At 37.3% G+C, this 24,345-nt stretch overlaps 3 protein-coding genes and 1 long non-coding RNA gene across 6 annotated transcripts; 2 read left to right on the top strand and 2 right to left on the bottom strand.

Moving 5' to 3' along the window:
* The first annotated feature begins 2,092 nt into the window (after positions 1-2,092).
* Positions 2,093-6,776, top strand: LOC140783913 (GDP-mannose 3,5-epimerase 1-like). Of its 3 annotated transcripts, none has more exons than XM_073131048.1 (7): positions 2,093-2,226; positions 3,633-4,049; positions 4,846-4,939; positions 5,028-5,157; positions 5,244-5,376; positions 6,032-6,239; positions 6,341-6,776. In XM_073131048.1, exons 2-7 carry the CDS (start codon positions 3,634-3,636, stop codon positions 6,494-6,496), a joined length of 1,137 nt encoding a protein of 378 aa, XP_072987149.1. In that variant the 5' UTR covers positions 2,093-2,226; position 3,633; the 3' UTR covers positions 6,497-6,776. The 3 variants fall into 3 exon arrangements, with proteins under 3 accessions (XP_072987149.1, XP_072987165.1, XP_072987157.1); XM_073131064.1 differs by lacking the exon at positions 2,093-2,226 and adding an exon at positions 2,734-2,993; XM_073131056.1 differs by lacking the exon at positions 2,093-2,226 and adding an exon at positions 2,734-3,015.
* Positions 6,777-8,059: 1,283 nt separating this feature from the next.
* On the top strand, positions 8,060-9,290 carry LOC140783931 (protein ELC). Its single transcript, XM_073131077.1, has one exon. The coding sequence runs from the start codon at positions 8,211-8,213 to the stop codon at positions 9,186-9,188; it is 978 nt and encodes a 325-aa protein (XP_072987178.1). The 5' UTR covers positions 8,060-8,210; the 3' UTR covers positions 9,189-9,290.
* A 4,655-nt stretch (positions 9,291-13,945) lies between these two features.
* LOC140789010 (uncharacterized) lies at positions 13,946-15,859 on the bottom strand. Its single transcript, XM_073138589.1, has 2 exons — positions 14,816-15,859; positions 13,946-14,711 (listed from the first exon to the last, which is right to left on the bottom strand). Exons 1-2 carry the CDS (start codon positions 15,191-15,193, stop codon positions 14,070-14,072), a joined length of 1,020 nt encoding a protein of 339 aa, XP_072994690.1. The 5' UTR covers positions 15,194-15,859; the 3' UTR covers positions 13,946-14,069.
* A 1,626-nt stretch (positions 15,860-17,485) lies between these two features.
* Positions 17,486-24,336, bottom strand: LOC140792675 (uncharacterized). The gene is made up of 2 exons (XR_012109788.1): positions 24,028-24,336; positions 17,486-17,975 (listed from the first exon to the last, which is right to left on the bottom strand). It is a non-coding gene; the product is annotated as an uncharacterized lncRNA (long non-coding RNA).
* Between the last annotated feature and the right edge of the window lie 9 nt (positions 24,337-24,345).

Here is a 24,345-nt window from a genome sequence, read left to right as displayed (position 1 = left end):
GCCTACCTCAATATACAAATAACTAGAAATATAATAGAAAGGAAAGATGGCAAACATCAATTATAAGATTTTTACATGAAAAAACACGAAGAGTATTTGCTTGCTAAAATCTGCGATGAATTACTTTTGGTAATTGATTAATAACTCTCGAGATTGATTGTACTGCCTCTCAGTGACCTTCGAGACATTAACTTGCTCTAACGAAGTAGAAACAATGATACGAGGTTTCGAATTAATCCAATTTCTCTAATATTCTCTTGTCACTAAGAATGCTTTAATAAATCTCCGTAAAGGCTCCAAGAAATAATCTTTTCATATTAATCCATGACCTATCTAGGTTCTAGGGTTTATATGTGTAAAGTAAAAGATTAAAAAAAACTATTTTAAGTTAGATCATAACTCAACCTTCCTAGCTTGGATGTATAAAAGCCAAGCGTCTGATCGAACGAATGTTCCGAGTGCAAAGTATAATTATTCAAATTTCTAAGAGATTTTTCTCATATAGTTCTAGTTCTAAACCTTATGATTAAGCACTTCAAAAGACGACATTTATGACATTTATACTAACCGAAACATGATGAAAATGTTTGAACGACCTTTCAATGATCCAAAACACATGTTCAACTCATTATTGCATGGTTACTGACTCATTTTATTCGTAAGGTTTCCGATACTGGACGGGCTTTGGAAAGAAAAGCCCAATGGGCCAATATATTTTGGGCCTCAAAAGCCCGAGACAAAATCCCATATTAGATCAGTAAAGGCCTATTATATTACTATCAAAATAATGCAATTAAGCAAATTAAACTTAGAGCTAAACATGGGTACTTGTCCGACCTATTCTTTTGCAGGTTGGGTCAACGATTTTTTGTCCACTGTCTGTGCCTTAATTTAAATTATGAGATTCGATCTCTCTCTCTCTCTATAATGAGGTTAGATTTTAACATGATAAATTGTCGACTCGGCTCAGGCTTAAGCCCACTATAATTGGTCCGATAAGTAATGGTTCTAGTTACAATGCGATTGTGACACCCACTTAATTTGTGATTTAAATAATATAAAACGGGAAAAACTAAACATTATTAGAGATTTGAAATCTTGGTAGTACGAACGTTGCACCAAACAAGACATTGACATCAAATTATGGAGGCTAATAAGTAACAACCTCCTCAATCATTAGTAGCATTCCTCCACTACAAATAATACACGTTGCCATGTATCTTCCACACTCTTGTCACCTCAATGATAGCTTCATATATGGAAATAAAATACCAATATCTCCAGATCAGATTAAGCTGGTGGTTTTTTATATTTTTTTTAAAACAAAAATTGCCACAGTATCATATTATCAACTCCTTGGTATGCACATGGTGGACTATTAATTAAGATGATTCTTAATTTTGATTTCTTTTTCCTCCTTTCATTCTAATTTAGCAAATCTATTAATCCACATTCAAACACGATCCAATCATCCCCAAATTTCATTAACCAGCTAAGAAATCAAAATTTTAAGTCAATTTTGAGCTCCAATCCCAAAAAAGGGTTGGAAATTCCAGTGGCATTTCCGGGAATCCCTATCGAGATGGGTTCTATTATTGCATTGGTAAAAGGACGACGTAAACAATCCAAATGTGTACGGTCGCACTAAAAATCCAATGGTCATACGTCGCAGAGAATCCAAAGACAAGGTACCCTATTCACCCTGTGAGTCTGGTACAAAATCCAAACCCCCGTGCTAATGCTGTATTTCTCACCGTCGGATCTCAGTACTTCTGATCATAAACCGCTCCTTTTGTTTTGGTACATCGTACGCCGAAAGAGATGCGCACTTAATTCACGTTTAATTTGATAAAAAAAATTACTAATAAGAAAGTACACAGATAGAGAGAGGATTACCTCGAGAAATGGGCCGACTACGATTCGTGGCCATATCCTGGCCGTCAAATTTTGGCGGACGACTTGGATCGACAATAAATTAAGGCTGTTGGATTGAGAGCTACATATCGCGACGGGTCCCGCGAATTTTACCAATTGCACCGTATTTAAAAGTAAATATCCCGAAACTGGAGGGCTTCACTGTAAAAATATCTTGATTTTTTTTAATATATAATAAGCTTTGTCGTGTCTATTTAATGGAAAGGCGAGGAGACCCAGTTGGGTACCGAGATCTCGTCGCGGACTTCGCTTCCTGCTCGTTTCGGTGACTTGGGTCTTGCAGCATCCAAGGTAAGGTTTCAATGAGCCCGAGAAAGATTGGAGCTCTTTTTTTTTTTTTCTGAATCTTTGTCCGCTTTTTGTAAGAGATTTTGTTTTGGTTTCACAATCTTCATATGTGGAAGTTGACCTTTTCTTTTTAGCTTTTTGTATATTTTTTTCCTAGTTGTACTACCTCGGATTATGAAGCCTGGGTAGGTCTTGTAGAATGGCAATGAGGGATCGTTTCATTTGGCAACTTTCTTGGTTCCAGAATTTGAGGTGGTTATTTTTGGATTCTCTCTTGGAGTACGTTGTTGGCTTTAGATTTAGTTGTCTGCTTCTTCTTCTTTTTTTCGTGTCGTAATAGAATTTATCAGTCCTCAAAAAAAGGAATCATTTTGTTAGGCGGATATTAAGCTCTTTGGATCTCTTTATGGGATGTCCCTTCTGGTTTCTTCTTTTTGATGATATTATTGAAAGGAGTCATTTTTGTCTCTTTATCTTTATTTCGTCGCTGCCTCCCTTGTGCTTTGCTTTACGACTTCTGTTGTGACGACCCGCCATCTTACGAGTCTACCTTTGGTTATAGAAACTGCTGATTTGCTCACAGTTTGCAACTCTAGCTGCTTCCATAACTCCTAATGCATTATTGATTTGGTTCCTGAGAACTGATTTAAGCTATGAGGGCTATTGTCAAGTTTGAGCAACAGATGATTTGATTGGATGGTGTTCTAATATAAAATTTCTCCGAGAAATGCTCTGTTGGGCATAAATTATTTTGCTGAGGATAAATCAAAGTAAATTTTGATGGTGAAGAAGGTTTCCAGAAAGCTATTCTCAAATTTAGATGGAATACAGTTGTAGATCATGTTTAGTGTTTTCCTTTTCATTGACTTTTATCCTCCGATTGTCTTGGCCCAATGAGTTCCATTAGTCGTGCTAATTTGCTAACAATGGTGGTACCTTTTGCTTAGTTATCATTTCTTGCTATGGTTTACTCGTTTACTCTTGGTTTGTGGATTAGCTCGCGGTGTACTGCTCACAGGAACTAAAAATTTGCTGCTGTAAATTTATACGTGTTCAGTGATGAATACTTACAAAAAAACCATCACTGTTGTGCCTTTTATGGTGGAGTTGGAATAGGTTCATGTTTGGTGCTATTTTAAATATTTAATATAAGTTGGGTGGCAGATAATGAATTAGATATTTGGCACATAATTTATCACAATGGCAGTGCATTTGTTTTCTTCATTCTGTTCTTGAAGCATGAGTTTATGTACTTTGATATAGATCTGTGCCATTTTATTTGCCACTTCAATTTGCTCATAATACATTATTCGTGGTTCATATACTTTATCGGTTCTATTGAGATGGTCATGTCAAATTGTGTGCTAATATTAGAAGTACAGACCATAACATGTTCATGAATATTGCAGAATGGGGAGCAGTGGAAAAGATGGAACCATCTATGGTGAGTACACCTATGCAGAGCTGGAGAGGGAACCGTACTGGCCTTCCGAGAATTTACGGATCTCAATAACTGGAGCTGGCGGATTCATTGCCTCCCATATCGCGAGGCGTTTGAAGAGCGAGGGTCATTATGTTATCGCCTCAGACTGGAAGAAGAATGAGCATATGACTGAAGATATGTTCTGCCATGAATTCCACCTTGTTGATTTGAGGGTAATGGACAACTGCTTGAAGGTCACCACTGGCGTGGACCATGTCTTCAATCTTGCTGCTGATATGGGAGGAATGGGCTTTATTCAGTCCAATCATTCTGTTATTATGTACAACAACACTATGATCAGTTTCAATATGCTCGAAGCTGCAAGGATAAATGGCGTGAAAAGGTCTGTAGTTTCTTAACTGTTATCATACTTGCTTAGTCGCTGACATCTATATGTATCCCTTGTTCTCTACAGTCCAAGTTGTTTCAAATTTAAGTTGAACTTTCTTTCTACCGTATAAAAGCCTTCAAATATTCATTGCAGTAACCCTGTTTTTATATCAATCTTACGTTGATGAGCTTACATACGGCATCATATTTGTGAAATCCCACCAGGAAAATAATGCAATGTATCTACTCAATGCACTAGTATGTTACTGCAGTGACTAGTGAGTCAAACCAGAAAGGTAGAAATCATCTTTAAATTTAATATTAACTGTCACCGAAGCAGTTTTCTTAAGATTAAAAAAAAAAAAAGAGAAAAGAAAACTAGGTACCTTTACATCTGTAGGTATTAAATAACTAAATGATAAGATGTGCTAATTCTTACTCTTATATCTTTGTCATAGAAAATAATTCTTTTCGTAGCAATCATAGCTATTTAATTTTATGCTTTTTCAAAATTTTGGAACTACCCAAATGTGTAGTAAGAAATTTTTAGTTTCACTTCTTTTTTTCGTTGTTTTAATTGTCGTTGCTCCAATTTGCTGGAAGTACTGAATTATCAATGCATTTGAGGACATCCAAACACAGATAACTCTTTTCTGTGTTGCAGTATGTATATGCATCGATCTTACTTGGTTCTTATTTCATCATGCGCTTTTAGGCTGCTTCTGAAGATATATATACTACATTAGCTTTTTTGTGCTCCTTTTCTTGCTTGCACTTAATTCTGAACAGTCAGCGGTTGCTTTGTGCAGGTTCTTCTATGCCTCCAGTGCCTGCATCTACCCTGAATTCAAGCAATTGGAGACTAACGTGAGCTTGAAGGAATCTGATGCTTGGCCTGCTGAGGTTTGTTGATCTCTGTGCTATATTTAATTGACCTTCCAATGTAACAATACTTACTAATTTACATCAACTGGTGCTATTACTCATGTAGCCTCAAGATGCTTATGGCTTGGAGAAGCTCGCAACAGAGGAACTATGCAAGCACTACACCAAGGACTTTGGCATTGAGTGTCGAGTTGGGCGCTTCCATAACATTTATGGCCCTTTTGGAACATGGAAAGGTAAGTACATTAGCTGATATTTATACATTTGTCAACAAACACTTTAGGTTCCATATTAACTTGGATTTTCTGCACTTGCATTATAGGTGGGAGGGAGAAGGCACCTGCTGCTTTCTGTAGAAAGGTTCTAACTTCTATAGATAAATTTGAGATGTGGGGAGATGGGCTGCAGACTCGATCCTTTACTTTCATTGACGAGTGTGTGGAAGGCGTCTTGAGGTAATATGATTAGTATCATGTCTGCTTAGAGCACATTATTACGCTTTTGACATAAAGTAAGAAGAAACTGTGGCTCTTCAGGCCAGATAATCCAGGTATACTTAGCTCAGGGTGTTTCAGTTAGATGGAAAATTACCTGGGATGCTGTTTTTAGGCTGAACAAAAATTCTACGAGACTTTACATCTGTTTTGTTCCACGTTAGCTGTTCTTGATGCAAAACAGTGTTCTGCATAGTCCTGTTTAAAGTGAATCTTTAATCCCATGAAGAAGTTCCAGAAAATAAAAAGTTAGTTTTCCCTGGAATCTGAAAAAGAGTTTGATATTCTTTATATACAGAGGAGTGCTATCTGGTTGATTAATGGAACTGAATGATAGGATGTGAAAATATTTCCCTTTATGTGATGACTGTTTAATATAATTTTATGGCTAGCGAGACAGCATTTATAGGGCAAAGTTTGATAGAGTTCCTATGTGACTATTGATTTCTTCATGATCAAGATGCAATTCCAGTTCTATTTGTAGATATTTTACTATTTACTAGTGGAATGCAAAGTTTCATCTGAAGGCTGGCAGAGAGAAATTCCTAGGTTTTTCAGATTTAATCTAACCACGTTGGACCTTTTTCCACTAAGTATTTTCTGTTTCTTCTACTAGATTGACAAAGTCTGATTTCCGAGAGCCAGTAAATATTGGAAGTGATGAAATGGTTAGCATGAATGAAATGGCTGAAATAATTCTCAGCTTTGAGGACAAGAAGCTACCTATCCATCACATTCCTGGTCCAGAGGGTGTCCGTGGCCGTAATTCTGACAACACTCTAATTAAAGAGAAGCTTGGTTGGGCCCCAACAATGAGACTGAGGGTATTTGCAGGATCTTCTTTTATCCAATGCTTCAGACTTTTTAAAATTATCTGCCTGAGTCCATGGTTAACTGATTGTTAAACCATTTTTTTTTGTTGTAGGATGGCCTGAGGTTCACATACTTCTGGATCAAGGAACAAATTGAGAAGGAGAAAGCTCAGGGAGTTGATTTATCCATTTACGGCACATCCAAAGTGGTGCAGACACAAGCACCTGTTCAGTTGGGCTCGCTTCGAGCCGCGGATGGAAAAGAGTGAAGCTGATGTATCAAAGTATTTCTAGTGACGTGTCCACTATTTTCTTGGAAGGGTGGAAGGAAATTTGGGGTTGATGGTGGCAATTCAGACTAAAATTTATCATCTGCTGTTTTCAGTTTTAGTTTCTGGATGTGTTTTTAACCACCTGAGTATTTAGAGACCTCTTAAGCTTTTATGCATTCTGTAGTGAGCTTGATGCTTTACGTGAGAACAATTCTAGTGTTGTATGCATCTTTTCCTATGAAATTAAGAATAAAGTTTCTTTACTTCTACTTGATCATTCTGCAGTTCCACTATTTACTGAAAAGATAGCTCTCAATTTTATTTCCTCTCTTTTGTTGCAATGTGAGTGATCAGAATCACACAAATGCATAAGCTGGGATCCCTGATCTAAGAACATGAACCAAGTCAAGATGGACCATCTTTCACATTCAATCCTACTTTTGCTGTGGCATGTTTGGACAGAGGAGGCCTGAAGAAAGAGAGACATTTCTACCTTTGGGCTTAAAAGTTCTTGTTGGATGATGATTTTTTTTTCCTGGAAGCATCCACCAGAAGGATGGGTTGATCATTGATCAGAGACTAAACGACGAAAAATGACCACAATTCAATTTTTCTTAGATATGATTAAATTGGAATCTTGAAGGCTAAAACAGATAAGGTTACCAGAATTTATGATCCACGCCAATACACCATGATGTCTAAGAAATGCTGACCTTAACAGCGAATCACTTTCATTAGGAACCGTTCAATCTATTTATCTTAGAAAATTTAGAAACATACTTATTTCTTTCGCTAGTTTGAAGAATAAACTTGATTTACAAAATTAAAAAGGGGGGTGGAGTTCAACATGAAGTAGCATTAATTTCCATGGAGCCTTTTCAAACATCACATCCAAAGCATGGATAGAAGTCAACGAGTCAAAATAAGAAAGAGATATAACTGCAATGTTTTAACATTGATTCGATATATGTAAATAAATAAATGACAAAATTTATAGAATAAGTTTTTTTAATAAAATTTAAGGAATAAGGTTGCTTTCCTGGTTTTCTTAAATCCCATACTTCTCAATTAAATACAAAAAAAAAAGTTAAACAAAATCTTGACCGAGAAAGAAAACAAAAGCCACAAGCTAACGAGTTCAGTGCTGCAAGCACCTTGTCTATCTAGCCGACGTTCTCGCTCAAGTCAATAGATCAAACATAGATATATATTAGTTTATCTTCTTTTTAATTGTTAAAGTCTCTGTGGAATTAAATTTCGAGGTAATTCCCAAGGCAAGGTCATAGGTCCTTCGCTTCCTGAAACTTTCTAGCTACTTAATTCCCAATTCTTATATCTCAAAGTCTTCAACCCTTAATTAAGTTGGACATATACCAAGTACATACATTGAATTATAATGGCAATACCTTCTACCAGTATACTATTTCATTTAGTTAACGTGTAAGATAATAATATCCATAAACTTTCTTCGAAAGTGATAGCCACTAGTTCTAAGTCCATAACGAAGTCTTCAACCATTTGGATTATATTACTCCATTTGAAGATTAATACAATAAGATTAGTCTTTCATTTCTTGCATGACTCCCTATACCTTGGTCTCCAAGTTTTATAGGTTAGTATGTAGATCTCCCCTTCCTCAATATTGATCACTAACAACTCTCTCTCTCTCTCTCTCTCTCAATACTACAGTCACGAAGAGATACAATAATCCATGGTGCCATCCACCTCCATACGGCTCGTCGACGGCGCCCTCGCGACGACCGGCCCAAAGGCCCTCTCCTACATCCACCACAACCTCAAGTGGCTCATCCGGCAAGACTTCCTCTCTCTCCTCGACGACTTCCCTACCCTCTCCCCCTCCGTCGACGCCTTCACGCACGACGACGGCACCACCGTCAACCTCCTTCACGCCCGCGGCCTCCTCCCAATATCCTCCGCCATCCCCAGCGTCCATCTAACCATTTGGTTGCACCAAAGGTACCCGTTCGCTCCTCCAATTGTGTATATATCCTCCGCTGGAGATCTCCAAATCCTTCCTGACCACCCCTGGGTCGACCCTTCGGGCTTCACTAGATTGCCCTACCTTGAGACATGGCAGTATCCTAGGTCTAACCTATCTGACCTTGCACGTAACCTTGTCAGGAATTTTAGGCTTTGCCCCCCCTACCTTACGAATATTATATCTCCAAGTTACACTAGTCCTTCACTTCCATCCAAAAGGGAGGCTGTGGATCGATTGGTTATGAGACTGCACTACGATGAGGTTTGCTACCGAGCTCAAGTACAGGAGGAGTTGGAGAAGTTATCGGCTCAGGCAGCCTTTTTACGTGACAGGGAAAAATCCATAGGTTCGATGATAAAGGAGCTCGAACAAGAGAAGGCGAGATTGAAGCGTGCTGCGAAGCAGAAGGTGGAGTATTGTGATGTGCTCTCGAGCTGGGTGTGTGTTCATAAATCTAAGTCTTTACTGCCCATGGATGAACTGGGAGCGTTTGAGGCTGGTGATGAGAGGTCGAGGTATTGGTTGGACGAAAAGGCGGCGGAGCTCGCCATCGACGACGCCATGGATGCGCTCACTGGAGCACTGGAGCAAGAGCTGGTAAGTTCTGAGGTCTATCTCAAGCAAGTGAGAGCTTTGGCTAGGCAGCAGTTCTTCCACAGAGAATGGCTGAGAAAAATGGAGGCTTAATTCCAAAAGCTTGTCCTATATAGGATATTTGATTAATCTCTTTTAATTTCTTGTGTAATTTTGTTTCATTCACTTCAATCTTACAAAGATTAATTTTCTTTATTGATGATTCCGAAAAGATCTTTGACTAAGAACCATGTCTTTCTCAGGAGTGGTTGGGTAAATAAAATACAACTCATGAGCTGATAAAGATAAGATGAAGAACACACTTAACTCTTGTGATTTAATATATAAAAACTTGAGTTAATATCTACTGAGTCAATTGGTACTTCATATCGATGGGGTAACTAACAACCGTCCAAACCTTTTTCTAATAATATAGACTGGCTAGGGGGTTTTGCTAGATGGCAAGTCAATATCAACACTCTATAATTGGCAGAGAATATTAAATTAGAGTCTCAAAATCTAGAGCATCTAACCTTAGAGGAATTCTTAGCCAAAGCTAAAATAGGCAAAAGAGGCCATGAAACATACCGAGGATCAATAAACCTAGCTAATTAAAGAGCTAAAGAATAGGGTTATCCAATCATCTGACAGTTCAATTAACTATGATAGATGGAAGCATTGTTAGGTAATACTAGATCTTGGCCTTAACTCAAAATCTAACGATTTTCTGCCCAGACTTGCAAAATTTTAAGGTTTTATTTGCTTTGAGTTTAGGGACTCATTCTAAACCGGTCAATAATCAATTTTTTTAAATCTTTTTCGTATCTAATTAAGCTTATTCTAAAAAAAACCAAAACTAAAAAATGTGACTAACTAATCAAGTTCAAAGTTTAGCCTCAAATCAAATAAGACCTAATATTTTAGAATGATTACTAAGTGAAATGTAATAACCTTTCTAAAATCACAAGAATCTGAGTATATATTTGTACTATCTCTCTTTCTCTCTCTCTCTCTATATATATATATATATATAGTACAAATGTATCCTAATACCAATTCAAATTCATCTAAATCTAAAACATGCATACTCAAGTTAAGTTAAGTCATAGGTTCTTGTAAAATATTCATGAACAACTTCTTCAAACATGAATTGAAGACCACTTCCAAGTTTATATCTCAAGTTTATACCTTCAGACATGGAATTATCCTACGTCGAACTTATCTGGCCTATCGCGTAACCTTATCAAGTACTCAGAAGGACATCGAGAAGTTCGGGGTCGAAGAATTAATGTGACGTTACCGAGGGGGATCAATCCATATAGTAATAAACGGGTTTGAACAAGAGAAGGCGAGATTGAAGGATGCAGTGAAGAAGAAGGTGGAGTACTGTGTCTTTACTCGAAGCGTTTGAGGCTGGTGATGAGAGGTCGAGGGGTCGGTGAGAGCAAGTGAGAGCTCTCCGAATAGAGAAAATGGTTAAGAAGAATGGGCCGGATCGAGGGAGACAGGACTACATAGTGTCGGAATCTAGGCTTGGCCCTAGATGGGTCGACAGGTCTAAAGTTGGGCCCTGAACCCAAGGACTAGAAGCCTCACTGAAACCTATCTACGTTCCACCGTCGTCGATTCTTTTTGTATTTATTTTTTTAAGATACAATGGTCCACACTAGTGATTCTACAAAGAGCACTTCTTTCCTACAGTAGAGATAATTATTTATTAATTAATTTAATAAAGACTTAACGGTTAAAATTCTTAAGATATAATAGAAATACAAAAAAATTTAAAAATATTACCGGTTGAATAATTAATTATTACTTTTTAAATATATTACCTTGTACATTATTTTTTGATAATTATATTATCTTAATAATTTATCAAGTAAAAAAAAATATATTCTTAACTCGAAGTAATATATATCATAATAAAGTTATTGATGTCTTTTTATGATTAACTTATGAAAGTTTAATTAAATTTTATCTATTTACTTTTTTTTATTATTTATATATATATCTCTCGTTAGTTTAAAATCAATTTAAATTTAATTTAGTAACATATAGGGATAGATAATCATATTTAAATTAAAGTCTAATCAAATTTAAATAGTTTAATATTAAATAATATATTTTATAATTAAATTATAATTATAACTAAAAGAGAAAAATCTTAAGGAAAGGAAAAAAAAACGTGTAATTTATTCAGCAAAGCGTACCGAATGTAAAAACTCGCTATTATAATTATTAAATTAAGATTATAAATTTATTAAAGTATCCGGCTTTCATTAAATTGAAACAAGCAATAGTACTTGTAACTTGTGAGATCGGGCCCACCTAACATTGTCCAAAGACAAGTAGCAGCGTTTACTTTTGATTCCATGACAAGTTGGCCCCCTCGACTTTGTCCTATATGATTACTATAATTGGAATATTTCAGGAGGATTATATCCAAAGCCATCTGTCTTAATCACGCAATTATTTAATTAATCCCAAAGAAGCAAACTAACATATACTCTTTAAAAAATAAAAAATAAAAATAAAAATAAAAATAAAAAATAGTCACGTCTTCCGTGGGGTTACAGTTGCTATCAAGGTTTCATTGCATTACGTAAGCAGCTTAAAAAATGATACAAACTAGCACACTCTTGAGAGGACATAGCTTAGGATTACAATATGTAGGTCAAGATAAGGATCAACAAAGTATCTAAAACTGAGACAGAGAAGGACTTCCAACGGTCGGACAGATAGGCATAACGCGGACGCTCCGTTCGGGCTACCAATTCAATGTGCCAAACTGTTGGCATGAGATCATTTAATTTGACCTACATACTTCCAGTAGGAATTCAATAATGGTACGTATATAAGAAAATTGACAATTTACTGGAAGCTTCTTAGTTTCGTTTGATGTAAGGCAACGGTGGATTGTTACTCTAATCCTATTTCTAACCCGTATCCCCAATGAATATAGTATAAATATGTAGGTCTTGTAGAGTGGTCCTCCAACTCCCAACTACATCTCGTAAGATCTAGTAGTTGGTCTAACTCACCTAGTTTAGTTTGTGGTCCTTAAGCAACCCAGGCAGGCTAGCTCCAAGCCCAGCCCACTGGATTCCCAACATAGAAGCAACATCCATTGCGTGATGTTCTTGGTATAAATAACAGTAATAATAATTTATAATACAATAACGTGACAGCTAGAGATTCCTTCATTATCAATAGTCTGCAGGTCTCCATCTCCAAAATAATCTTTAAAAGAAAATTTTTGATGGCAGATGACGACATACCTGCCATATGAGGTCAGGAGACGTCATTCTCACAGGCAGGAGCTCATATAATATTATATATATATGTGTGTGTGTTTGTGTGTATAAATTAAATATGAGAGGATTAAATAGAGGGAGTCCTCTCCTTTTCTTAAGCAGTAAGCCTGGCAGTGAATAATGGGCATGGGACTTGGAGAGGGAATTGCGGATAATAAGTTGCTCCCAGAACAAGAGCAGTACTCCAGTCCAGGGGCCAGGAGGGCTATTATGATGATGGAGTTGGTTTTTAGCTTCTAGTTAATTCGTTTGGGGTTGAGAATGAGAGGAATTAAGAGGAGTTGGTGGAGAGTAACTTTCCGAAAAGTAAATGTATTTTAATACGCATAATTATGGCTCTGCAATCAATATGGGTCATTACTGTTGTCATCATTCGGGAGGGGGGCATCAGAGTGATTAATAATGGGGAAAATAATATTCATTTTATATCGTGATTTTTATTTACCCTATGTTAGAATAAAGTGGCATAGAGTCCCCACTGGGAGTGGGAGGCATATCTTTTAGAAACTAAATTAAATTTTCGGTTGCTTTGTGAAGAGGAAGAAAATGAGAGTAATGATTGTGGTGGCCGGAGAGGAGGCAAAAGTTAATGGGATACTTTAAATCTGGCCAATGGGACGGCTGAGTGGATGTAGGAAATTGGTGTGAGGTGGAACGTAGGGAATCCGAGGCCCCACGGCGTGGTCATGATCACAAGGATAAGACAGGGGGAGACCGGGCTAAGGTCTTTTTCGAAGTACATGAGAGAAACCCGTGTGGTAGTACGTTAGGTGGGAAGAGGTTAAAATGCTAACGTGCGCCTTTTACACGTCAAAAAGAGCATGACGAGGGGGAGTATGGAATTCCGAATAAATCAGAGGGCGAGATTGCAAAATTTTAACTTGCATTTGCCCCGGGAGGGAGGTTAGGTCGGGAGACTGACAGATAAAAGTGGTTCTGGGGAAGAGGGGAAAAGGAGTGTGACTGTGTGAGAGTTCACGCGATTCCTATGGATTGGCTCCGGCCACTCGGAGTTCGAGTCGGCATGAACCACCTAACGTCACTCATCTAAACATTGGTAGGTTAATATAATTATTAATTATTCCTCGAAAGAAATGCTAGGCGAAGAATAGGATGAATTTTATCTCTTTACCCCCTCTTTATTTACTATTCCACCTTCACCGTGAAAACTATCTATCTTTCCCGAAGGACACCCCTCCATTAATAAATAAAAGGATAGTCCTCCACGTGTCAAACTAAAATCAGTCCAAAGAGAATCCTCAACGGGGTCCCATTTTTTTCATTTTCTGGATTATTATATTCATCATGTACCGGAACTGTTAAATAAAGGATGGAGATATAAAAATAGAGCAGGGGAGGAGAGATATTAACCTTTTCTTATTATTCTTCGCCCACTCCGCTCTGTTTCCCTTCAAGGAACCGTCGTCACTGCAGAGGCTTGTACAGCACGAGCACATTAAGAAGAGATCAAACCAAAAACTAAAGGATAAAGAAAAAAGGAACGTACCGGTTACTAGATGATGCCGCTGCACTATTTTAAACTTTAAACAAAGAGAGTTATTTTTAATTATCGTACTTATTTTTTACTATTACTATTTCATTCCTCGTTACATAGTAATATTTTCCGCAATATTTTCTCTTGGTAAAAAGTTTAGAAAAAAAACTAAGTAAAATCCGGAAATCAAGGCTTCTCCTTGAGCACTGAGGCCAAACCGGTGACGACCTTCGCGCCCTTCTGCGCCGCCTTCGGCTTCACCTCCGGCGGCTGCCAAGTCGTCACTACGTCTACCTTCTCCTCTTCTCTCTTCTCTTCTCTTTTCTCTTCTACTTCCGCGGGGTTTAATGGAAGGCTTCGCTCATAAGGGGAGAGCCATTTGGCTCGCATGTACTCGGGTTTCCTCCACGGCGGGAAGTGGAGTCCCTTCTTTCTAAGGCTGTGCTTCGCCGCCTCGGAAGCGACGGCCACGATTTGCTGCAGGCGATCGTCCTTTCCGACGAAGATGGACGGCAGGGATTGGAGCACGGCCCGGTAGCTTTTGGTCGACCGTGCGATCTCGAACTCGGACCGGAAGTCGACGTCGACCAGAATCCGATCACCGCCCACGATCACGTCCACGTACTCGTACTCGCCGGCGGGGAACGACGGGGATTTCTCCCACCGGGATTTGCAGATGGATGCTTCGTATCCGACGGCTCGGAGGCCCTCGGCGACGAGGGATCGGAGATCGTCTTTTCTCTTGCAGCTGCTTTTGTTCTTCTCCACGATGCTCGAGGCATCGGCTAAGAGATTTCTCTCTGTCACGCTCGCGCAGAGGACTAACCCCTGAAGAGACGACCACTTAAGATGATTAGACTTGAATTTTAATTTTGAAATTTAGATCGATCGGATTAGTAGAGGAAAGGGGAAGTTATTGTTGTCGTTACTACCTTGATGACCTCGGCAGCGTCGCCGGAGACGGAGAAGACGGAGGGAGCATCGCCGCCGGCGAGGTCGAGGTCGTCGTCGGAGCTGTCGTCGCAGTTGCCGTGGAAGCAGTTGCAGCGATTGCGGCCGCAGCGGGAGGGCTTCTCGTTTCCCTCCTCCATGAAGCTCTGCACCATCTTGTCGAGGCAGACGGAGCTCGGCTCCGTATCGGTGCCGTCTCCGGCGCCGGCGAGCTTATCCGCGGAAGAGATCCGGAGCACGCCGGGAAATTGCCGCTCGAAGAGCCGCTTCAGACGCGATTTCGCCGCCGGCTTCGCCGGATTGGCTGGGATGGTCATCGCATCCGGGTCGATCGGCTGGATCTTCATCGGAAATGGCATGGTTCTTCACTGAAGCGATCTAGAGATTGTTTGCTTACCACTCTATCTCTAATTAAATAGATGATCGAGATGGCGAAATCGAGGCAGAGATGGCGCGATCAGCGATCAATGCGATTGTTCCAAAAGCCTAATAATCCTAAAATCCTACTTCGATTACTATACAAGGCCGAAATAAAAAGCGACAGCGCAATAAATTCCTAAGGAATCGACTGGAAAAAGAGGAAAGACGAAGACGACCGCGATCAAGAACTCATCACGCCATCCCACGCGGCGATAGTTCTCCTCATCGGAATCAGAAACTCAAACGATCCGATGGTTCTCCGAGTCGCAAGAATGGGATCGCTTCCACTCCTCGAAAAGCGAGTCGCTTTTGGAGGGGAAGGAAGGTGATTCGCGCCGACCAAATCCCAAGGCTCTCAAATCTCTCTCTCTCTCTCTCTCTCTCTCTCTCTCTCTACTCTTCTCCTTTGGGATAGAAGGGAAAGGGAAGGGGGAGAAGAGGGGTGATTTTATAGGGGGAGAGAGAGAGAGAGAGAGAGAGAGAGAGAGAGAGAGAGAGAGAGAGAGAGAAGAATGGTGAGATGTGAGCGCCGAATTGGCATTGAGTCCGACGTGGATATCTTACGTGGCGTTTGTTTATCCTTGAATAATATCAATTTGACAATTACGTTACTCTTGCAGTTACCCGGATATTATAGTATATTACGAGGCATATGCCATCGGGAATGGATTAATTACGGCAACACAAAAATCCACTTGGGGACGGATCAAGTGACCTTAAAGACGTGTTTAGGAGTCTCTAGAAGCTACTACTAATTCGCTTGGTTACAAATTGTTGAAAAAAGAAAATAATAATAATAATAAATAAATAAATAAATAAGAAAATCTTATTCGAGGGAGACGTGGCAACATTCTAATTGTCGATCCTAGGAGAGAGTCTGAGATGCTAGCGTGTCTCTAGAAGTATAAACTATTCATCAATTGAATATAGCATTATCTCGAGGATATTCAAGTGTACTAATTTGTTCAATATTTCATAGTTTTATAGTTAAACGATGGTTTAGCCCTAATTCTCTCGTACTCAATTAGTGATGAAAGCTTGCACTCAAGCTTTGCTTGCCACAAAAACTGAGCTAATAGGTTCATAAGGAAGTTGCCCAATTCCACAAGGAACAAATCTTGATCAAGTCATCTTAGATTCAAAGCTTTGTCCTTATCCATGCTCAAAATAATCCGGCACATCTTTATTGTATAAAATATTATATCTAAACTGGAGGAATTCATGCTCAAACACCTTAAACGGAGTTCCTTTTTTCCCTTTTTCCCCAGAGAGAGACTTTAAAAAAAAAATTAAGTGTCATAATTAAATTTAAACCCGAAAACACTTATAGAATGAAAACTCTTAAATTATCTGAACATAATCTCATTGTTACAAAAACAAAAGCTTCACTAATCTTGTCTCCACAGGACTATAGATTAACAAATCTTTTCCACTTCTATATTAGAGCTGATAAGAGGGGGGAAATGGAAGAATCGTACTGATTTGATTTCTCTAGCAAAAACATTCAGATATTAATTAAACACGCAACTCACTGGGATAAATCTCTTCTAGCTAAACTTCTGACTGATATGATCGTCTCGATTGAATCTAATAATGTAACTACTTGAAATAGGTCTTTCCAGTGTACATCTGATGCAATTTAGCTCATCTTTATGACTTCAACCTAATTTGAAGTACTAGCGCACCATAAACGAACAGATATATTAACATAGGTTAAATACATTTTATTCTTTTATATTTATGTTTAAAATTATCTCTCTCTATATTTTAAAAAATTTTAAATTAATTTATATACTTTCTACTCAAATGAGATCGTTAATTTTTTATCCAAATTAACAAAGTACGCTAAAAAAATTTTAAAAATTAAATAAAAAGTTAGTTCACTCCGTTTTTAATTTGTCATGGACAAAATATTCATCTCCTCATATATAAGCATTTTTTTTCTTTTAAAAATACTCATATATTTTCTTATCTTACTTTTTAAATTGTGCCAAATATATAATAAATTTTATTAAACCTATATTTTTATAAATTTTAATAGTTATATTATATTTAGAAACAAAATAAGTATGGAATAAAAAATAGATTACAAAACCTATCTATTTTAACTAATAAACACGAATGATATTTTGATCATTTAAACATGCTCTCCATATATATATATAAGACGATAAACACGAATCTCAAATTCTAAATTTCGTGTAAAACCAATACAAATGAGATAAAGCTGATTTGTAACATTTTGACTAATAAACACGAATGACATTTTAGTCATTTAAACACACTTCATTAATTTTGACAAAAAACTAACAATTTTACTTTAATCGTAAATATAGAAACTAATTTAAAAAATTTAAAGTACAAAAATGAAAGATGATCTTCAAGCATATATATATATATATATATAAGAGGATAAAATATATTTAACTATATTAATATAGTTGGCCCAAATTCAACAGTTGCATACGAAACATGGTTTCAGTTGTGGTTCTAATTTGGATCGATATCTGACCACCAGATTTATTCTGCGCAACCAACTTGCATAACTCTTGCACGCCTCCTACAAGTGGATTAGTCTTGGAGAATTCTCCAAAAATCTCGATCATGAAATAATTGACTGCAAACCTGCAAAAACTTCATTGGATTTGTCCCTGAGATCACGCGATTCCAGGATTCGGTAGAATGCTTCCACAAACATCAGTATTCACGAAGAAAGGTATCCTATAGTCACATTTTATAACCAACTTCAACAATAGCAGAAGGGAAAAGACAGCTGAAAATTGAGTAGAAGATTTGCCATAAGACAACCAAAATCATTTCTCTAGCACAACAGAGCAGATCAAGGCTAGTGGCTCTACCACTTGAGATAAGACATAGCTTTACAAGTACGGAATATCCATTTAATACTTGCAGCATGGGAGTAAGAAATAATGTTTATTAGAAGGTAAGACTCGGAGAAATGCAACTACTGATTGATAAGTAAGAAGAGACAAAATCTTAAATTTTACCCCAAGTTCTTGTTTTTGCTCCCCTCTATGGTAAGAATAAAAGCTATCAATTTGAAGGACACACCATGTTAATGAGAGGGTCCCATGTGAATGATATGTGACCTAGCTTCAGGTAAAGATTTCCCTGTGGTACAGAGCATCTCTAGACACTTTCAGATACAAGGGAACTAAAAGCAGGCAATTAATTGTCACATTATGATGATTTAAGTAGTACATATATTATAGAATTGTTCAAAGTAACCATTTATATTATGACATAATATAACACTTAAGCATCCCAAGTTTAAGCCACTGTCCTCTGACTTCGGTTGGCAAATCTCCTAACAGTGTCCAAACCCAACATACAACTGGTCGAGAACATGTCAGGATACATTCATAACATTCACTTACCGTCCAATCTAAATAGTAGAAGAAAACCACATTATGGTATATTTCTAGGAAACTATATTCACAAAGACGTATCATTAGGCATCTGTAGGCATTTTACAAATTTAACAAACTACATCTAAACCTCATGTATGAAAAGAAAAGGGTCTTCGGTTTGGTTAAGGTTGGAATGGAACTAGACCAGGATCTGAAAGCTCCATTACTCTACTGCCCCACACTTATAGCGAATCTCTTTGCCCCATTTAGATATCTATAAACAGGGGCATGACTTGTCAAGGCTATCACTGCTGCTATGATTCAATTATCTCAGGACAATGCTGGGTCATGCATGAAAATAACTACTGTAAGTACTATGAAGTTCATGAGTCAAATCTGTCTTTCTAATATGTTTTCTAAGAGTTGAGCATATCTTATGAGGCAACTAAAGTTGGGGCAAGTCCAATTCTAACAAGAACTTTTACAGTTGAGGCTGATAAATAGGCCATGGTGTGGGGCCCCATAGGTAGATGGCATGTCCTACTCACATGGGACCCACAGGTTTCTTCTTCACTCTCAAGTGTTGCTTTATATGTTGGCCTCATGCTTCCCTGCAGAAAGTAGAAACCCAATGCTCATGTTATAGATATGGAAATAACTGCAGAGGACTTTTGGGTGGCCATGGATGGGCATCTCAAAGGGCTGGTCCCAAGAGATAGGTGCTCGCCTTCACGGACTCAACACTATCGTTAATGTTCATGAGCAACAGTAACTGATAAAGGAAAAAAAGGGAAAAGAAGAGTGGATAGGATTATCTTTTGGGAAGGAAACCCCAGGGTCTTTAGTGAAACTACTAATGAATAATGCATCACATTATCAGGAATTTAAAGAAATTAAGTCATCAAGAAATCATATCGCAATAACAACAATAACTGTAATAACAATAAGACATTATCAGGAATTCTGAGTACAAGTTACCAGTGAGCTACTTTTCTAATACTCTCCAAGATTAAACAAAGACAAAATGATATGGTACGGCTTAAAACAAGAGGAAATGACATGGTAAGGCCATTTATTAGGTTGTATCGCAATTCATTGATTGTTTTTAACCCGCCATATTGATGAGATGATCAACCAATTGGACAAGAGTTCTGAAATCTGGCTTAACAACTAAGGTAGCTCTAGTGCCATTCTGAAATGCAAACTCCAATCATTCCTGAGTTCCATACTTCCATGTGAGGCCTTGTCAATGAAGTGGTCAGAGTCTAATCAAATATTGCGGGCCACTAGAGAGTTGATTGTGGAATTTGTACATTAATTAGGCAGTGACTTTTCAAATAACTAGCAAAGATTGATATATCATGACAAACTAAATTAATTTTTCTCTATACTTTTTGGCAATTGCTTATCAAAACTGCTAGGTTAATGCATGTTACATCAGAAATTATTTTTCAATTGCCAAAGTACAGTAATGAGATTCTTAGGTGGACCCCATGATCCCCAATTCCTAGCTAAAGTATAAGAGCCCATTGTTTTTCTAGTATGGGCTTAATCAAGATGTCGTCACACAGTTTTCTGGCTACTGTTCGTGACAATTTTACATTATTGGAAGTAGGTAAGATTTGGTTGTCTCTATTGTCACGGGAGATTAGGTGAAGGCCTCAATCAGTTTATAATTAAATCATTCCATGCCCTGATCCATGGCTTGGTGGTGTAGGTGTACAACAGTTTCACTTTTTATTTAGCAATTGTTTTAAAAGTTTCGACATATGCCGATAAGCTCTAGAAAGTCCAGATATTTACTCAACTTTGTATTCTTCCACAGAGTTATTCTTAGGAAGGACAAACACATTCTTCATCAGAAGATTAATCAATTGAATGCATATGACAAAAGATCAAGTATGTGATGTCTGGTCTTGTGATCTACTAAAAAGATGTAGCTACAAGAAAATTGATCTTATGTTAACTTGAATGTCTTCATGTTATTTATCTAAACTGAGAGGCCTTAATGGAGAGTAGCTAAATAGGAGCTGATTTCAAAAGAAAACTATGAAATTATTGATAAGTACAATCTTAGGAGTTCTTCTAAAGAACTTATTAGTTCATATTCAATGTAACTATGATATATCCTCTAATCCTCGACTGCACTAATAATACATTACATAAGACTTCTGATCAAGTTAAGAAAGAGACTCAGGAAAAATATAAAAATCAGCAAAAGCATTTTCTGACTCAGAACCGGCAGAACCAATTATGAAGAAAAGGTCAAAACAGAATTTAAAAGGATCCATTAAACTTTGTGTTCATGATTCTAAGAGAGAATTAACTGACAATCTATGATACAACAGAAAACGTAAGCTACCTCTGTAACATTCACATAATAAAAACATCATAGCATGCAAATTGCAAACAGGAAAGTAGTCAAAGTACTAACAAGATAAAGGAAAGAAAAGATAAAATAGGATCTTTCCAAAGCTGAGTAAATGTTTGCATTACTATTGAAGAACTTGAATAATGTAGAAAGGAGCAAATGACTGTCGACTACAGTGAGCATCTAATGAAACATTGATTTTAGTGAATCAAAGAATGAAAGAAAGACTGCAAGGTACAATATACCATGTTATGAATATATGAGAAAAACTTATGATCAAGGTGCATTTATATCTGTTTGTTAATATATGTTTGAAGATAAATACATCTGAGCATATGCACACGTATGAAATTTTTATAAGAAAATCAAAACACGATTCCAGGCACATAATGAAGAAACATTTATGCAAAGCAAGATATTCTCATAGTTCCTCAGTTTACTACTTAGCAGGGGAGTCAGGTATTATGAAGCACAACATGAATAGAAAAATATTGATACAGCACAAGAATGATATGCTGATACATGAAATCTGAAGCAGGATATGAGGGCCAGTGATGATACACTTCTACAAACATATTAAAATGAGTCATATGAGAGTTTTCTTATTACGCTTTTCAGAAAACTGGTATTTAAGATTTTAGAAAGAAAGTATGCAAGCATTTCTAATACATATTCAAGAGAAAATCTCCATAGACTTCTCTCATGAGTTAACAGGGCATGGATTAATTATGGCAGATATTTCTTTTACTGTACCGAGCCTTTGTTTAGTTTAGAAATCTAACCAAGAGAAATTGGCCAACATCAGCCATAGTTTATAGCAACAAGATAGTACCTACTTTCTTATTTGTTTAGTGCCAGCCTTTCTTATAGGGTAGAGAGGATGAGAACACTATCCACCCACTATTTTGCTTTTCCTTATAGAAAGTTAGTTGCACATTCTTTTGAATCTTTTCCAATCTGATTATCAATATGGCATCTTTTTTTTTCTTTTTGCATCAAGAAGTTGCTAATCTTTGATCTGTTTTTGATAGAAGATACTGAGTGATGCAAAATGATTTATTCCCAAGGATCTACTAGGATTAAATTAATTTTGCTCCCTTGCTATTGTTTGTATATTAACTTGGCTGGCTTTTCCACTAGATCGGGACAATTGAAAAAAAATTCTTTACTGACAGATGATTTGATGCCAAACCTGAACTGTCATCCAATTTTGAGTTCCTTGGATTGCTCATTCGATGTTTGTGCTTTCAAAGGAACTTGAGTACAATACACTGTGTATAAGTCTCATTTTAACATGTAAGGAGTGCAACAACTAGTCGCAGCCCAGACTGTAAGACTTCATATATAAAATAACAGTATTGCCACATTGTGTCCTATTGAAATATCAATAATCGTAATGCAGAAAATATATATTTCCCTCAGTCACAAGTCTCAGCATTCACTAGAATTAGAACAGACATAAAATGTATTGCAGAGCAACTGGACACACTGCATTTCTTATGTACTTAAACCACCACCAGATATATGAAGATGCACCTTAGCATTTCCCAGAACCAATTTCATGGGGTGGAAAGAACAATTGCTGCACCTAGGAAAGAATGCTGCACAAACATTTACCATCCCAAATTTATAAAACGTCCAAGTTATGTCCTTTTGGCTCTCTGTAGATACTTCCTTTCATAACTATATGTGTACATTACTGACAATTTGATGATGCAAGCCATATAATAAGTAAACCTCCAGTATAACTGGAAAAAGAACTTATAGAATACAACAACTATGACAAACCCTTAGTTCCACTGGCTAGGGTAAAACTGAAACAAAAAACATAACAACATAATGTTGCAGTTGACCCAACTGAAATCTCAATGCATTTTAAGTGAACTGAACATAAAGAAAAAGAGCATTAAAGAGCTATATTTAGAATCACATCAAATTTTTTGATCTTGTTACCTGATCTTTGAAATGGAAAGTATAAATACCAAGGACCAATAATGAAAATTATAATATCAAGGACCAATTATTGTATCAAGGACCAATGATTATATCAAGGACCAATTATTGTATATATGCCTCCTCTAGTATGAATTACAACAAATAGTGTCTTAGTAAAAGCTATAAAGATCCTATTAAGGCATTGTGTCCAAGTGCAGAATTTCCAATTCCTATTGCAAAGGTTGCTTACCCCAAACTATAAATTAAATCTGCATAAGACCTTTGGTTTTTCATCAATTCCATAGGTAATTTATTCATCAACATCTTTTCCACCCTTATAAAGCAAAAGTTACAGTTAGCTAAATATATCATCAATCAAACTAGGAGCCAAGCTTGAAATTGGCCTGTTAAACAACTCCTTAAAATTGGCCTGTTATATTAAGTGTCAATGTGCCATCTATATTATGCACCTAGGACTATGCAACTAGTTGTTCATGACAGTAATGAACTGTAAAGAGTCAGCATTGTATGTGATGCCTGCGCTTGAAATTGGCCTGGTAGGTATTAATGGAACAGTCAGGATTGCATTTTGTTATCTTACCTGTCAAAATTGATAACCGGCAAATATAATGCCAAGTTATTCTCCCCTAAGTCATAGAGGTATAGTTGATAGGATTACATGTTATGCTAGGTAAAATAAATCTTGGGCAATTATAATTACATGATCACATTCTGACCCAAAACCGTATGACTTAACATCCCAACAAACTTTGTTCCTGCTCTATGTCCTACTTTTAGGGCTGGAGTATCTTTAAGTTTCTAAAGAAACAGCGTCGATGACCTTATTTTTCACACTAAAACAAAACAAAAAAAATTCCCAACAAAATCCTACAGAAAACCCAAAGATCTAGCTGGATCAGATAAGTCTACTAAATTACAAGTCCAATCGGCCAAGCATGCACGCAATGGCAACACATCCAGATATCTCAAACAGCTAAAATATAGCAAAATACAGATGAAGGACTCGGATGGATCGATCCGCCACAGAATAGGAACGGGCGGTTTGGAAGATAAAGTGGGGAATAACGATATCTACCTCAGGACCTTGCCTGCATTCGAATGTGCGCGCCCATACTTCCGCTGGAAATGGCGGACGGCGAATTGGAAGGGGAATCGAAAGCGAGGAGGACTACTGTTACGTTTGTGAGGCTTTTCGTAAAGGATTAGGGTTTAAAATAGGCGAGAAAGAGGTTAAGACGAAGAAGGGGAAGACGATCGAGAAAGGATGGAGAGAGCGGGAAGTTTCTTCGTTCTTTTCCTTTTCCTTTCTGTCGGATTTGGATCTGCGATTAGTTTGGGTGGGAATCCAATAAACCAAGTCCAATTTGGAAATTGCAAATTTTCATTTGCCCCC

Source organism: Typha latifolia, chromosome 1 (genome assembly GCF_019914945.1).
Source record: "Typha latifolia isolate L0001 chromosome 1, TyphaL0001v2, whole genome shotgun sequence".
NCBI lineage: Eukaryota > Viridiplantae > Streptophyta > Magnoliopsida > Poales > Typhaceae > Typha > Typha latifolia.
Note: the sequence above shows the minus strand (reverse complement) of the source record. Positions and strands in the feature narration are given on the sequence as shown.